We start from the raw sequence: 15,387 nt of genomic DNA, 5'->3' as shown, positions 1-15,387 counted from the left end.
TGAGTGGTTGAGACAGGTGTGCTGCTTCTGGTAGGCAACCAAATGCACCTGTTCCTTTCCCGCATGAAACTGTGGGACTGGTACATGACATCAGGTTAAGGAGGCCACATGCAACTGTTGCCTGAGCCACTTGGGTGAGGACCATGGTGGATGTCTTCAACTTTCTGGATGCTATGCATCCTTGGCTCCTGACGGTCCCCCAGAACTTCTGGGGGGAGGCAGGGGTCCTAAAGTCCCTCTGTGACTTTAGTGGGGATCTGACTACCTCTGGCCTCTGAAGGTGGTCCTAGTGAACCCCCAGGCAGCAGGCGGGAATTTTACCCATCCCTGGACCTGGGTCCCAAGCATGACTAGGGGCTGCTGGGTAACCCCATATAGGTGTGGGGTCCTGGCGGCATTTGAAGGGGTAGGGTATGTAGCTCATCTGGGAATGGCTGCCCTTCTTCCTGTGCCAGCAGTAGGGGTGTCTGTCTGAGCTCCCCACCTGCCTTGGGAGGCCAAGTGGTCAGGTCAGCTTGTTGTTACCTGGGCTTTTGATCCATATGACCCTAGTCTAGTGCACTATGGACATGCTGGCATCCATGGTAGCCTGGCATCCATGGTCTCCCTCGGCTCGGGCACTGCTTTGCTCGGTGGCTAAAGTGCCCTGTGCACCTGCCTTTTGCAATATCAGATGTAGGTAGTGTTACCTTGGTCCCCAGGACAGTGGAAGAGGTCTTACTGGCAGAACCCTGTGTGAGGGCGGATTAGCTGGGCCTCTGCCTGCCTGGCCTGTAGAGGATTATGTCCTGGGGCCATGAGGAGGGTCAGGGAGTCTGGGGTGCAGTGGTCTGGGTCTTCCACTGGGGGCACTGGTACCACTGAATCTGTGTTCCTCTGGAGGCACTGCCCAGGCACCTAACTCTCTTCTCTGGCTGACGGTGGGAGACTAGTGGGTGGCTAAAAGCAAAGAGGGGAGAAGACAGAGGTAGCCAGTTCTGGAGAGATTTGGGGAGCATGAGTGGCCCTAGACCGGGCAGGTGTGTATCCAAAGGTAGGGATCCTAGAGGGAGCAGAAAATCTGGAAATTCTGGCATACTGTGGGCCTGTGAGCACTGAACAGCAAGTGCGGTGGCCTGGCCACTGGAGGGACACGGATGGCTGATGGAGTGTGGGCAGCAGCGGGTGCAAGGGAGGGCATCGTAAATACCGTCCAGAGGGAGCACTCCTCAGAGCACGTGGCCCATCTTACCCATAGTTCCCCCTGTGGCCTTCCTGGTACCCTTTAAAAAAACCCCAGCTTTTGTTCCACGACTCACTGGGGATTCTGGGCTTTGCCTACACAGGTGGCCATCCTCTCAGGACCTCCTGTGGCCTGTGGACCTCCAGCCAGCTACAAGGCCAGGCCTCTGGCCAAGGCTCCTGACTGGGTCCTAGGTTTGACTGTGAGTTGACTACGTTGGATCTGGCTCAGTGGGCCCTGATTCCTGCGGCCGAGTTTCCTGTTGCCCAGGACACACGAGCAGGCAGGCCAGGGTCAAGGGGGTAGGCTGGGCAAGAGCACCCAGGGTACTTACTGAAGTGGAGTGGTACGGCTGTGGGATGTGGCCTTCCAGGGTGTGCTGTTCCTTGCCAGAAACAGAAGCCTGGTTAGGGAGGAAGTCGGGAAGCTGGTGGTCCTGATGCAGGGAAGCGATATGAAGCCCACCTCCCATCTTTACTATCGTCCCACCTCTGGCTGCCTGGAATATGGCGTGCAGAACTGAATACAGTGAGAAGAGCTCTTAGGTGCTCAGCCACCCCTTAAACGGTTGCTTATGGCTGGTGTGGAGTGGGGCTTCCGCTCAGCCCTTCGGTCAGTGTCCTGGTAGGTGGACAGGGCCTCCCTGAGTTCTGGACCCCCTTCCCTGTCAGGAGAGTGTCATGAGGGATCCCAGCCTTGGGTGCAGAATATGGTGCTAATGTGCCCCAGGTAACAAGATACTTCCATGGCTTTGGTTCTGATGGGCATGGGGAGGGGTGGGCTGGGATTTGGAGTGGACGTTGCACAAGGAGCCGCATAAGCTCAGGAAAGCTGCATTCTCCTTCCTATGATGGATGTCAGTGTCCCTTCTGCTCTGGGTCAAGTTCCTCTAGGCCACAAGGGTCTAGGCAAAGTGGCCATGCAAACCTATGGATATAGTCGCTCCTGGGGGGGGGTCGGGGACCATCTCACAGAACCATCGTTCCAGGTCTTGTAGCCTCTGTTTTGTGTCCCAGGAGGGTCCTCTGCCTGACCTGTTACCCTGCCTTGGCCTCAAAGGTGAATCTGGTGGCTTAAACATGGAGCAGCCTGCTCTGAACTGGCAGCTGGGCACTCCCCTGGCCTAAATCCTTTGCCCAGCTGGGCTGGATCCAGCAGGATTACTGTGCGGATTGGCCAAGGACGGCAGGGCGAGGCTTGGCAGCTCCCCCACCCCTGGGATTCATCTTCAAACAGACCTGGGGATTCCAGAGGATGGATGGGCTGGGGGTGATTCAGGGCTGCAGGCAGCAGCTGGGCCGATGCCAGTGGGACCTGGGAACAGCCCTTGGGGAACTTCAGTGGCCTTTGAGGAGGAAGATGAAGAGGTAGAAGGCAGAAGGGCATCTGCCACTTCAGCTTGGCCTGTCACCTTTCTGGCTTTGGGGAGCAAGCCTCCAGCTATTGTTTGGATATGTCTGGTCCCCAGCCACCCACTGCCAGCCGAACCACTGGAGCTGTGGCCTACCTGGCAGAGGTGCTCCTCTGGGTTGGAGGGAGTGTGGTAGTATCACCACGGTGGCAGCTCAGCCTTCTGGGTAAGAAAGGGCAAAGGGCAGGTCCCTCCTGAGGACTGGCCATGCCCTATGGGATGTGCAACTTCCAGGGAAGTTAGGGCTGCCCCTGGGGTTGCAAAGGCCTGGACCCCCTCCTTCCCCACTCCAACTTCCTGTTCCTTGGCATCTTCCTCCTCTGGTATGCCCAGGCCCAGAAACACTGCCTCTTGCCCTGCAGCCAGAGATACTCTCTCCCTGTCTTTAGCTGACCTTGAAGGCTGAACTCCAAGAGGGGAGGGGGCAAGGCAGAGCTGGAGCCAGAGCCCGGCTATGTGTGCTGATATGATGGGAAGGCTCAGGTGGTGGCTTCAGAGCTCTTTCTGAAGGGGGACGGGTCCTTGGGATTTTGTGGGGGCAATGGTGCCTTCAGTTCAACCTAGTTATGGAGACATGTGGGTGTAGGCGCCACGACCTCTAGATTGCCCCTGTACTGTGAGGCACAGAGCAGGAGGAAAGGGCTCCTGGGTGGCCAGCAGGAGGGTCCAGTGCGTCTTGGGATGCCATGGAGGCCCTAGTAGGGATGTTGGATTCACTGCTCCTAGCTCCGGCAACAGAGGGTGCACATTCAAGTCGCCTTCCTCTAGAACTGCATTGGGGGCCTCTCTCTGTCCCCAAACCCTACCTCAAATGCACCCAGCAGCCACACCTGTGTGTCCCCCAGCTGTGTTCCCCCTGGCTGTGCCCCCCCCCGGCTGTGCCCCCCCCCCACCGGCTGTGTCCCCTCTGGCTGTGTCACCCCAGGCTGTGTGCCCTGGAAAGCCCTATCTCTCTTGTGTACAGTTCCCTTCTGCTTATGGTCAATATTTTCTTCCTCCAACGAGTCCTCCTGGGCTGGCACTACCCATGGTTCTCTGCATTGCCCACCTGGGGATGCCTTGTTGTTGGCACCTGTGAGGTTTAGTGCCTTCTGTTCCTGAGCTTCCTGTGTCTAGGTGTGCATGCAGCGCAGTGAAGAAGGCTCGGGCCTGGCCTGGCCTCTCTGGGACCTATGGACCTTTCCCTGGGACAGGAGGCCTAGTTGACAAAGGAGGCAGGTAGTTCAAGGAAAGAGCAGGTTCCAGACTTAACTCAGCACCTCAGCCTCCCAGCCCTGTGACTCCCCACCGGGTTTCTCTCTGACTTCAGTGCCTGTGAGTCAGGTGATGTCCCTGGTGATTCCACAAGAAGAGGCAGAAGGCTCTCAGGGGTGGCCCATGGTGCGGGGTGGCAGCCAGGCTTGGCGCACGGTGCCTAGGCCCACCTCGTGCCCAGTATGGGAGCTCCATGTGCTGCTGATTTAGGAACTGGTCTAGCCTCTGGAGCCTCAGCCTCTGCTTGCCAGTCTGTGTGAAGGCCACTTAGGATCTGAGTAGTTTTCTGGGACTGGCCAGGTTGATGGGAGATAGAGGCTGCACTTCTTCCCTGCTGCCTCAGGCCACCTCAGGTGGCCTAGGACCAACAGAGAAGAGGTGGCAAACCAATCTGCCTCATGCTTGGATAGGCCAACAGGCCCTTTAGAGAGGTGAGATTGCCACAGCTCTCAGAGCGCCTATCTATCTTTCTTTCCTTTTTTTCTTTCTTTCTTTTTTTTTCTTTCTTTTTTTTTTTTTTTTCGAGACAGGGTCTCTCTGTGTAGCCTTGGCTGTCCTGGACTCGCTTTGTAGACCAGGCTGGCCTCGAACTCACAGTGATCCGCCTGCCTCTGCCTCCCGTGTGCTGGGATTAAAGGCATGTGCCACCATGCCTGGCAGAGCTCCCATCTTTCTGTCTCTGTCGTGTGTCCACCTGTGTCTAGTGGAGCGGTGCATGAGTGCCATGCAAGAGGGGACCCAGATGGTGAAGCTCCGTGGCAGCTCCAAGGGCCTGGTCCGCTTCTACTACCTGGATGAGCACCGTTCCTGCCTCCGCTGGCGGCCCTCACGCAAGAACGAGAAGGCCAAGAGTGAGTGAATGACCCAGGGCGGCGGGTGGGTAGGCCTGAGCCTCGGGGGCATGGGATGGTGAGCTCTCTCGACAAGCTGAGGGTATGGGACTAAGACCCTGCTGACGTGCTGTGCTGTGCTGTGTCTCTAGGCTTAAGTGGAACAAGGGATAGGAACGGGCCTGATGGCCTTGGCCAGCCGTCCCCTGGCGAGGACTCCATGGAGACAGGATGGCTTAGTGTATAGCTGAGGTCAGTGAGGGACAAAGGACTATCAGACCAGCCAAGGGAACGAGACTGTCCTGAAGCCACAGAAGCCCACACAGTCAGGTGCACTGAAAGCAGGCTGGGAGCCCAAGGTTAACACAGGCAGCGTGGTCAGAGCACTTGGCATGGCTTGCAGGCGTGGCTTGCAGGGGTCACCTGGCCCGCACAGCTCTCATGGAGTAGGGAGTCACCGGAGACCGGGAGTTGGAGGCCCAGGACCAGGGAAAGACACCGGAGTCTCACAGGCTGGGAGAAGTAAACTTCTAAGGTCTCTGGCTTTGCCAACAGCAGCACCCAGGTATGCCAGGGAAGGCTTTAGCCCAGCAGTTAGTTACCAAGGGTACCACCATGGAGTCCCAGGAGACAGCCACTCTGCCAGGACTCTGGAGGGCCCATGAGGAAAAGAGCTCCAAGGTGAAGTCATCCTGGACTGGGTGGCTTCCCCACCGCCGGCCCCCAGGGGCCAGTGTTGGCTGGCTCTACCTCAGGCAGCGGGGCTGCCTCAAGGCTGCACAGGCAGGAGGGAGCCTGGTGCCTGGCCAGGAGTTCTGAGCCCAGAAATGTTCCTGGAATTTGAGCATCCAAATGTCTAGGGGAAACCCTGACAAGGAGCTGGCAAAACAGTCCATTTCCTAGTAGCTGAGCATCCATGAGCCAGGAAGTAGCTGGGAGAGTGAGCGGAGGAACAGGAAGTGACTCAGGAGCTTTCAGTCCTTCACCCCTGGAGGCCCAGTGGGTGCTTGGAACTCAGTGCAGAGGAGTAGGTGGAGTGCTAGTCCCTGGACCAAGCTAGAGCCCACCTCTTTGACTGCCACACTCGTGCCAGGGAGCTTGAGAAAGGAAAAAGACAGAACGGGGGTATCTGCTGCCCGGAAGGGGATGCTGGCTCCCTGTGGGCTACATGTCTGAGACAGTTCTACCCAAGATGTAGGGACAGCGTCTAAAGTCATCGAGTGAGCTCACCTCCTCGCGGACTGATCTGATCAGAGGGTTCACTGAGCCGGGTTGCCAAGGCCAGCAGAGGCCTCACTCAGCAAGGCGTGCTGATACACCTGCAGCCTAGCACACCTGTGAGCTGAGCTGCAGCCGCCTGCCACATCTACAGTGCTGGACTTGTTACTGAGGCAGCTGCAGGGTCTGCCCATCCCTGGAGCAAGTGCTCTTCGGAATGGAGAGACGAGCTGGCCAGGGTTTGATGGGCAGAGTGGCGTGTTCCCATGCCTCACTGTGCACATCCAAAACCATCTCAGTCCTGGGGTAGCCAGCCAGGTGCCTGGACTGCCAGCTGGGGACTAGTTGTCCCTCTCTTATTTTCCTCAGTGTGAGTGTGTGAATGTGTGGGTCGGTGCATGCATGCATGTGTGTGAGTGAGTGCATACACCTGTGTATGTGCACGTGTGTACATCTGTGCACGCATGTGTGCACGCGTGCATGCGTGTATGTGCATGCACATGTGTGCATCTGTGCACACATGCATCTGTGTGAGTGTGTGTGTGCACACCTGTGCGTGTGTGTTTTCTTACTAAAGGAGGGAGGAAAGGGCTGTGGTCAACAGAGCAGGATGAGGGGTCAGCCAAGCACTTTTACCCTCCGAGGATGGGCGTATCAGTTGTTGAGGACATGCCGGGCACTGGTGACCTGGTATCTTCTGCCTTGCCTGCAGTCTCCATTGACTCCATCCAGGAGGTGAGTGAAGGACGCCAGTCTGAGATCTTCCAGCGCTACCCAGATGGCAGCTTTGACCCCAACTGCTGCTTCAGCATCTACCACGGCAGCCACCGTGAGTCGCTGGACCTGGTCTCGCCCAGTGGCGAGGAGGCACGCACCTGGGTCACAGGCCTTCGCTACCTCGTGGCTGGCATCAGTGACGAGGACAGCCTAGCCCGTCGCCAGCGCACCAGGGACCAATATCCTTGGGCTCCAGGGGTGGGGACTGACCCCCTCACTATCTGCCTGGGGAGGGTTTCCCAAGGAAGGACAGATGAGGAGAGCCGCTTGGGCTGGGGACGCTGAGGCTGGAGGGAGGAGCATGCCAAGCCACGGATGGTGTTGGCCCCTAACTCAGCCCCAAAGTGGCTGAAGCAGACGTTTGACGAAGCTGACAAGAACGGGGACGGCAGCCTGAGCATTGGAGAGGTTCTGCAGCTGCTGCATAAACTCAACGTGAACCTGCCCCGGCAGAGGGTGAAGCAGATGTTCAGGGTGAGTGCCGAGTGTGGCGGCTGAGTGTGGCGGCTTGTGTCCCTTGTTGGAAGCGGGGTGTGTGTGTGTGTGTGAGTGTGGCAGCTGAGTGTGGTAGCCGAGTGTGGCGGTCGAGTGTGGCGGCTTGTGTCCCTCGTCGGGGGCGGTGTGTGTGTGTGTGTGTGTGTGTGAGAGAGAGAGAGAGAGAGTGTGGCAGCTGAGTGTGGCAGCTGAGTGTGGCGGCTTGTGTCCCTCGTCGGGGGCAGTGTGTGTGTGTGTGTGTGTGTGTATGTGTGTGTGTGTGTATATGTGTGTGTGTGTACGCCTTCTGGGGCTATTGCAGGCTGCAGATGGCAATCAGGGAGTGGCTAGCTAGGCCAGAGCTGTGGGAAGTCTCCATAGGGCCCTGGATGCCTCACAGGGCAGGTAGCCAGGGACTTCAGGGTGTCACCTCTTGGCAACTGAACCTGGTGCTGCTCTGCTGACTGTGGGGCAGGGCGCTGTGCATAGGCCATATCTGGGTAGGTGGGCACTTAGAGTGGGCACTCAAATGCGGTACGCCCTGTCTGTTGGCCTCTTACAATCTCCAGCCTTAAAGACATACCTGTTCCATCAAGGAGCTTGACTGGCCGGGCAGTAACTCGTTAGTCACCTCACTTTGCCTTGACCCCCAACCGCCCTGCTGTTAAGAGTTATGAAAATGCATCCTTCAGCCAAACGCAGCTTTTATTGTCTGTAATTAGTTCTGTCTTTTGGGAGCCTCCATGGGAGAGAAACTCTTAGGTTGGCAGGTCCCGGTTTGGGGAAGGAATAGGCTGAGCCAGCAAATGCAGAGCTTTGGCCTCATTTCCTTGCTGTAGCCTGGCAAGGGGTTTCTGTGAGCATGGGTGCCAGACACGTGAGCATGTAAGCACGTGAGCACATGCATGCACGCGCACGCGCGCACACACACACACACACACACACACACACACACACACACACACGCTCATGGCTTGACAGCTCTGCTGTGTCTGGTCCTCACAGGTTCTTACCTGTCCACTCATGCTAGACAGGCAGACACGCTCAGGTGGAGCAATGACAGCTACTAGCTGGGTCTCCGTGACAGTGACGGACAGGGAACAGGACACTCTCAGGCTGCCCACTCTCAACGAACCATCGGAGTGTTCACTGCCATTCTAAAGGGCCCTGTTGGGTCAGTGAGCTGAGCAGTGGGGTCTAGCAGATGGCTAACGTCTGGCGTGACCATTTTCCATTCTCTGCTGCCTACACTGGGTCTTAACCCTTAACCCTTAACCTTATCAGGACAGCCCTGGGTTAAGCATACTTCTCTCAGGGCGAGGGTGCATTAAGGGGCAGGCAGCAGGCAGAACAGGACTCAGGGCTCAGAGCAGCCGTGTGAGAGGGAAGAGGAGGAAAAATACCTGTGTTGGGTTGGGTGCGATGGCTTGGGGCTACGCCAGGTGATGGCGCTCTACAGTTTGTGCCTTCTGAGTTCTGGCTAGCTCCTGGGTCCCTCTGGGTGGCCCCAGGCATAGCTAGCTCTTTCTGATGTCCTGTAGGACTCCCTGGACAGAGATGGAAGGCCATGAGAGGCAGGTGGATAGAGTTCCAGGGTTGGTAGGAAGAGGACGTTGTGGGGTTGTTGCCCTGGCGACATGGGCCTTGCCCTTGCTTCACACAGAGCAGACCCAGTGGGCTTCACCTGTGGTGGTCAGCCAGCCATACAGAATGCAAACCCTAGAAGCCTGATCCCCCCAACCCCATGCAGGGTCCCTTTAGGTCAAGCAGGTCACTGTAACCTCCATAGGCACTTGGAGTCCAGGATGGAGATGTGACCTTCCACAAGGCTCTGGACACTTAGATAATCAGTATTAGCGTGGTCTGGAACTGTCTAATTGGAGCACAGACCCAGGTAGCAGATACACTGGCTTTAACATAATTCCATCAGAGCTGAGAGACGGTTAGAATGTAGGGCTGGGCTGCACTTCCCTTGCTGCCAGGGCTCCATCTGGGCTAAACAGTTAGCTACCCATTCTGGGTTCCTCCTGACCACCCTGGGGACTCTCCTCAGCCTTTGGATGGCCAGGGACAAGGAAGCCGGTGAGCTAACGCAAGAGCCTGGATGCACAGAGCCTCCACGAGGCCCTACAGCTTTGATGTGACAGATCTGGTGACAGCCATCTGCCACGCCGCAGAAGGACTTATCTAGAACTTCTGTAGAGGCCTGAGGAGTCAGCCAGTGTCTGTGGACAGCTGCTGACTAGCCGCTGTGTGTCCCAGGTCTGGAATGACAAGACACAGGATAGTGGTCAGTGGAGGTCAAGAGCTAAGTCTTGTGTAGGGTGCTGCGTGGGTCCCCTGGCAGTCCTATGGGTGATTCAGAGGCATCTGGGCCACCCAAGACCCGTAGCCAAGTACTGAGCACTGTCACTTATCAGAGAGCAGTGGTGAATGCCAGTTCTGGGCTGTTACCTCCAAGCAAGTGTGGGCTCACCCACCTCGTCTTTAGTGCATCTCATAGAACAGAAACACCCCCCATCCACAGTCCTTCTTGAGTTGTTCCTAAGACCTCCAGTGCCACCGTGAAGCCCATTCCAACCCCTGGCAGCTCTCTTATTTGAGTCTTTCCTGGCCTGGGCCTGGGGTGTGCCCTGCCTCAAATGTTAGCATCCTAGGGAACGGTACCCTGGTAGATGCTCCATATGCCTGTAGAGGTTGGGAAGACGTCATGGCTTCCTTGGGCACCCTGTAGGATGGTCCCTTGGGGGTTGTCTTATGGGCCCCTTTTCTCTGCAAGAGGAAGACAGTGACCAAGGACACATGTCTCCGTTATTGGCATTTGAGCCAGGACACTGCTGGGCCCTCTGGGGCCCTGAGTGTCTCTTGTCAGAGGGCAGGTGGCCAAGGGTAGCTGCAGGTGTAGGCTCAGAGCCCAGCTAGGAGGCGCTCCAGAAAAGGCTTCAGCTCACAAGGCTGGTGCTGGTGTCTGCAGCATGGGGGAGGGGCGTGGGATTGGGTTACAGGTTGGCCTCCTTGCAAGGCTGGGGTAAGGGAGGGCGGCTCCCATCTGTGCTTTCAAGGGCCACAAGGTTTTTCTTTATTTCTTTATTATGTATACAGTGCTCTGTCTGCATGTACACCTGCATGCCAGAAGGAGGGCATCAGATCATTATAGATGGTTGTGAGCCACCATGTGGTTGCTGGGACTTGAACTCAGGACCTTTGGAAGAGCAGGCAGAGCTCTTAACCTCTGAGCCATCTCTCCAGCCCCCAAACAGGGCTTTTTGTTTGTTTGTTTTTTAGTTTAGTTTTTTTTTTTTTTAAGTTTTTTTGGAGACAGGGTTTCTCTGTGTAGCCTTGGCAGTCCTGGACTCACTTTGCAGACCAGGCTGGCCTCGAACTCACAGAGATCTGCCTGCTCTTGTAGGGGCCATTGGAGAGGTGCTTGGGGAGGGGGAGGAAGGGAAGTGGGCTTGACAGCTTGGAGAGTGACCCGAGGTTGGGTGTTACAGGAGGCAGACACAGATGACCACCAGGGGACACTAGGCTTTGAAGAGTTCTGCGCCTTCTACAAGGCAATGTCCACTCGCCGAGACCTCTACCTGCTGATGCTGACCTACAGCAACCACAAGGACCACCTGGACGCCTCAGACCTGCAGCGCTTCCTGGAGGTGGAGCAGAAGGTGAGGCCCAGAAGCCGCATGGCTTGGCTGCAGCCTTGCTTCTGCTGCCGTGTATGTGTTCAGAGTGTCATAGCGGAGTGCTGCCAGGCAAGCGAGGAAGCTTACAGTTCCCTCACAGATGGAGGGGCCTCCAGCCAGCTCCATTCTGCCACTGGGTCCCCCACCTGAAGCCTCCAGAGGGTTTTACCCCTGCCTGTCCTTGGCAAAAATGTTATACTGAGTATTTGACGGGCTGGGGTTCCATTGCCTGGTCTCGGAGGGCCACTCTTTGTATGTTGGTGTAGCCGCATGCCCTGCCTGACTCCAGATGCGGCCTGAATGTACTTAAGCAAACATTAACTACCCCTGGAACTGTTTATCTGGACCCTAGGAGCCCAGTCCACCATTAGGAATAAGCACTGCTCTGCTGCCTAGACCACTCATGGCCGTCTCCTCTCACCTTAAAACAGGTCTGGGCATGGACAAGGCACTGCCCACTCTGATGGCAGGGAAGATGGCCGGCCAAGCCGGGGGTGGGGGTGGGGGGGCAGAGAGAGAAAGGGAGGGAGGGAGGGAGGGAGGGAGGGAGAGAGAGAGAGAGAGAGAGAGAGAGAGAGTGTGAGAGTGACTCCCATGGAAAGCAGGACAGCATGTGGCTCCCCATGGGGGCACTTTAAGGAAAGCCTCTTGGACTCATCTTCCAGGCCCTTCTTGGGTGTTTTTCCAGGAGGAGGGCATGCCTTGGGGACTAGGTACTGGCTGGGTCCCATTCCAGGCCCTCAGTTTTGCCCCCTGTGTGCTCAGCGTCCCCCTAACAATGATAGATCGTGTACTGAGACAGCAGGGTGGGGACTAAGTGGCTGAATAGCAGCTGTGGGCTTGGGATTTGAGGTTTGGCTCTGGCCAGGGTTACCCTTACAACACCATGGCCCACAGGGCTCTTGCTGGGCCCTGCCTCACTCCACAAAGCCTCCACAAAGCCCAGCATGACAAAAAGCAGCTTAAGGGAGGAGGGATTTGTTTGGCCAACACTTCCAGGTTATAGTTCATTGTGGCAGGGAAGTCACAGAGCCGGGAGCGTGAGGGAACTGCATCTCTCTGTGTCCATAGCCACCAACAGAGAGCAACGAACCCATGTGTGTTAGTGCTCAGCTTGCATTCTCCATCGTACTGACCAGGATCCCACCCACAAATCCAGACAGTCCCCCAGCTATGCCCACAGGCTCACCTGATCCTTTCCGGGTGATTCCACATTTTGGGAAGTTGGCAGTTAACATTCACCATCTTATACCACTACCCTTGGGATGGCCCCCCGCCTGCCCGCCTGCAGGCTTTCCCACCCTGAGGCAGCCATACTTTCCCCCTCAGTCAGAGAAAGTAACCCAAAAGTCACGTGACTCACAGTCAGCTGAGTCTAGGCAATGTGGCACAGAAGGTGGTCGGTGCCACCAGCCCTCAGGCCACCCTTGCTGTGGTCAGCCTCGGTATGGTGATCAGAGACAAGGGCAAGAGACGGTCATGGTAGTGGGAGGAAGGGGAACCTGCCCGAAGGCAGCCCACACTGAGAGTAAACTACCCTGGGCTCCTGCCTCTGCTCTGGCCTAGATGAACGGCGTGACGCTCGAGAGCTGCCAGAGCATCATCGAGCAATTTGAGCCCTGTCCGGAAAACAAGAGCAAGGGGGTGCTGGGCATTGATGGTGAGTGGGTGCGTCATGCCGTTCAGCTGTCCCGGGGGATGACAGGACACCGCTGTGGGCAGCTGCACGCTTGGACGAGGGCCTCTACCTGTGGGGCAGGGAGCCGTGTGCTGCACGCCTGTGCTGTCTTGCAGGCTTTACCAACTACACACGGAGCCCCGCTGGCGACATCTTCAACCCTGAGCACCACGGCGTGCACCAAGACATGACGCGGCCGCTGAGTCACTACTTTATCACCTCGTCCCACAACACCTACCTCGTGGGTGACCAGCTCATGTCTCAGTCTCGTGTAGACATGTACGCCTGGGTCCTGCAGGCCGGCTGCCGCTGTGTGGAGGGTAAGTCATGGCGGCCTCTGGCACGGTCCCTTTTGTTCGACACTGGGAAGACAGGGCCTGAGCCTCCCCAGGCTCCCACAGCCAAGCCTCTGGAGCTAACCCGGCTCTGCTTGCCCACAGTGGACTGCTGGGATGGGCCTGATGGGGAACCCATCGTGCACCACGGCTACACTCTGACCTCCAAGATCCTTTTCAAAGATGTCATCGAAACCATCAACAAATATGCCTTCATCAAGAATGAGTGAGTGGCCGGGTCTCCTGGGGGCTGGCTCTAGATACAGGCAAGGCAGGGAAAGAGCATCCAGAGTCTGAGTGTCTCTCCTCCCCTTGTGTCCTCGGTGGGCAGTGACTCTATTACCCAACTGGCAGACTTTGTTTAGCTGAGGCTGGGGGAGGGGGAGGCTTCCGTGTGTCTGCCGCTATCCACACACGCTTAGCGGCAGTCTCTGGTCTCAGCCACCCATGGAAGTGATGGCTCTACCACTAATTACCCCCAGGAAGCTACTCTTGTGTCCAGACTCAATTTGCTGCCACTCAGCTGTGGCTGTAGATACTGTTGAGAGAAATCCAATTTGGTTTCTGGAAATAGAAGACAAGACCTTGTATAAACAAGACCCTGAAAGCCGGAAAGGAGCTGGTGAAATGGGGAGCCGGTGGGGCTCAGGAAGCAGGAGAGGTTTCAGGGGGTGTAGCAGTAGGGTTATTGGGATTGCAGCTGAGGAGCTGTCCTGTAACGGACAGGGGCTTCCTCTGCGGGCCAGCGGCACCTTTCCAGGTACACCAGTCCCCTTAAGGACCTGTCTTTTGCCTGAGAAATGGAGAGAGACTTTCACTTTGGCCTCTGTTTTCCCTTTCTGCGTCACACAACTGCCCATTTCTTGTTCTGGACACTTAGGTTTTCTAAACAGATCACGATTGCCTTTTGGTGAGAACGGAAGTCAAATGCGTATACACACAGTTAAAAATAAGCAACACAGAAGTATTTAAAAAGCACCACCCACACACTTCATTCTGTGCTGAGCAGGCAGAGCACACCAGGGTGAGGTCAGGACCCGAGGGCCATCCACTGTCTAGATAAAAGAGATCACGCTTCTCACAGTTTACCCGTTGTTTTCTTTACAGTATTTCATAAGTGCCGTATTCAAACCACGACTTTTCAAACACCGTGGTTTTTGTTGGTTTGTTTGTTTTTGTTTCGTTTTGACCTTCCTGAGGTTGGTAATCGTCTTTTTCCGTGCTTTCTTTACTTGTCCCTAAAATTTTCTCAGTTTCTTTCCTACCCATTTACTTACTTTTCGGTTATTGGTGGGTTGCTTCCGAGAGCAGATGGCAGATCTCCTACCTAACCACCCAGTTGCCTATTCCACGTTCAGTGGTGCAGGCAGCCTGTGCACAGGTGTGGAGCCCGGTCAGCCTCTGGGGCTCTGGCCTCCTCCGACGCCTCTCGTCTTGGGACCGTAGGTACCCGGTGATCCTGTCCATCGAGAACCACTGTAGTGTTGTTCAGCAGAAGAAGATGGCGCAGTACCTGACAGACATCCTCGGGGACAAGTTGGACCTCTCGTCAGTGGGCACTGAGGACACTGTCATGCTGCCTTCTCCACAGATGCTCAAGGGCAAGATCCTGGTGAAGGTGAGCCTTCTGGAACCATCCCCAGGCCCGCTCCAGCCTGGGGCCCAACTGGAGAACTGCAGCGTCTATGGACAGATTTGGTGTGGGGAAGGGGGGGGGGGCAGGGGGCAGGGCGGGGCGCGGGCACTCACTCTCGGGATCGCCATGTCATCTTGAGCTGCTGCTGCTGCTAAAACCACAACTGCTGTGGGTGTACAACTGCACCCCACCTCCGTATGTCCAACGTTCCAAGTTTCAGAATGTTTCAGATTCTCCCTGTCGCAGCTGCTCCTGGGGTGGGGGGACCAGCCTCTGGATCCCTGGGTCCCCCTCGAGGCTTCTCCCACTACCTGCAACTTCCCCCAGGGGAAGAAGCTCCCTGCCAACATCAGTGAGGACGCAGAAGAAGGCGAAGTGTCTGATGAGGACAGCGCCGACGAGATTGACGACGACTGCAAGCTCCTCAATGGCGATGTGAGTGGACACCAGAGGCTCTGAGGAGGTCCTAAGGCAGGGAGGGCTTGGGACCCCCAAGACCAAGTTCTCAGCAGGGAAGGGAACAAGGGAGAGCGGGAAGGAGTCCTGGGGAACAGTGGACCGCCTCTGGATAGAGAGGAGACGGACATGGCTGTGATGCCTTCATACTCCTCTTGGCCCTGCAGTGAGTGGAGGCAGCACGGAGCGGGTCCCAGGCCATCCCCACCTGCACCCATACCTGTTCACCCTGTGCTGTAACTGTAATGTAGCGCACCTCCGCTGCCTGGACCCTGGGTAGCCAGCCCATGCCCAGCACCAGCTCCAGTGCTGAGCTCTGCCCTACAGCAGGTCCCTCTAGCAGTCACAGCCACAGAGCGCCTTGTATCTTTACTGCAGCTGGCCTGGCCCAGGGCTGAGGGCTGTGTAGGGAG

General features: G+C 56.7%; 1 protein-coding gene across 1 annotated transcript in view; it reads left to right on the top strand.

Moving 5' to 3' along the window:
• The window catches only part of Plch2 (phospholipase C eta 2), an 80,757-nt gene that overhangs the window by 50,688 nt on the left and 14,682 nt on the right, over window positions 1-15,387 (top strand). The window contains exons 3-11 of the mRNA XM_051171307.1: window positions 4,592-4,738; window positions 6,648-6,910; window positions 7,058-7,186; window positions 10,681-10,851; window positions 12,436-12,529; window positions 12,664-12,867; window positions 12,988-13,108; window positions 14,329-14,500; window positions 14,846-14,953. Of these exons, the coding sequence (XP_051027264.1) occupies window positions 4,592-4,738; window positions 6,648-6,910; window positions 7,058-7,186; window positions 10,681-10,851; window positions 12,436-12,529; window positions 12,664-12,867; window positions 12,988-13,108; window positions 14,329-14,500; window positions 14,846-14,953 (1,409 nt within the window). The remainder of the gene's footprint in view (window positions 1-4,591; window positions 4,739-6,647; window positions 6,911-7,057; window positions 7,187-10,680; window positions 10,852-12,435; window positions 12,530-12,663; window positions 12,868-12,987; window positions 13,109-14,328; window positions 14,501-14,845; window positions 14,954-15,387) is intronic.

Source organism: Acomys russatus, chromosome 29 (assembly GCF_903995435.1).
Source record: "Acomys russatus chromosome 29, mAcoRus1.1, whole genome shotgun sequence".
NCBI lineage: Eukaryota > Metazoa > Chordata > Mammalia > Rodentia > Muridae > Acomys > Acomys russatus.
The sequence above is the reverse complement of the archived record's forward strand: the minus strand, read 5'-3'. Positions and strand labels throughout refer to the sequence as shown.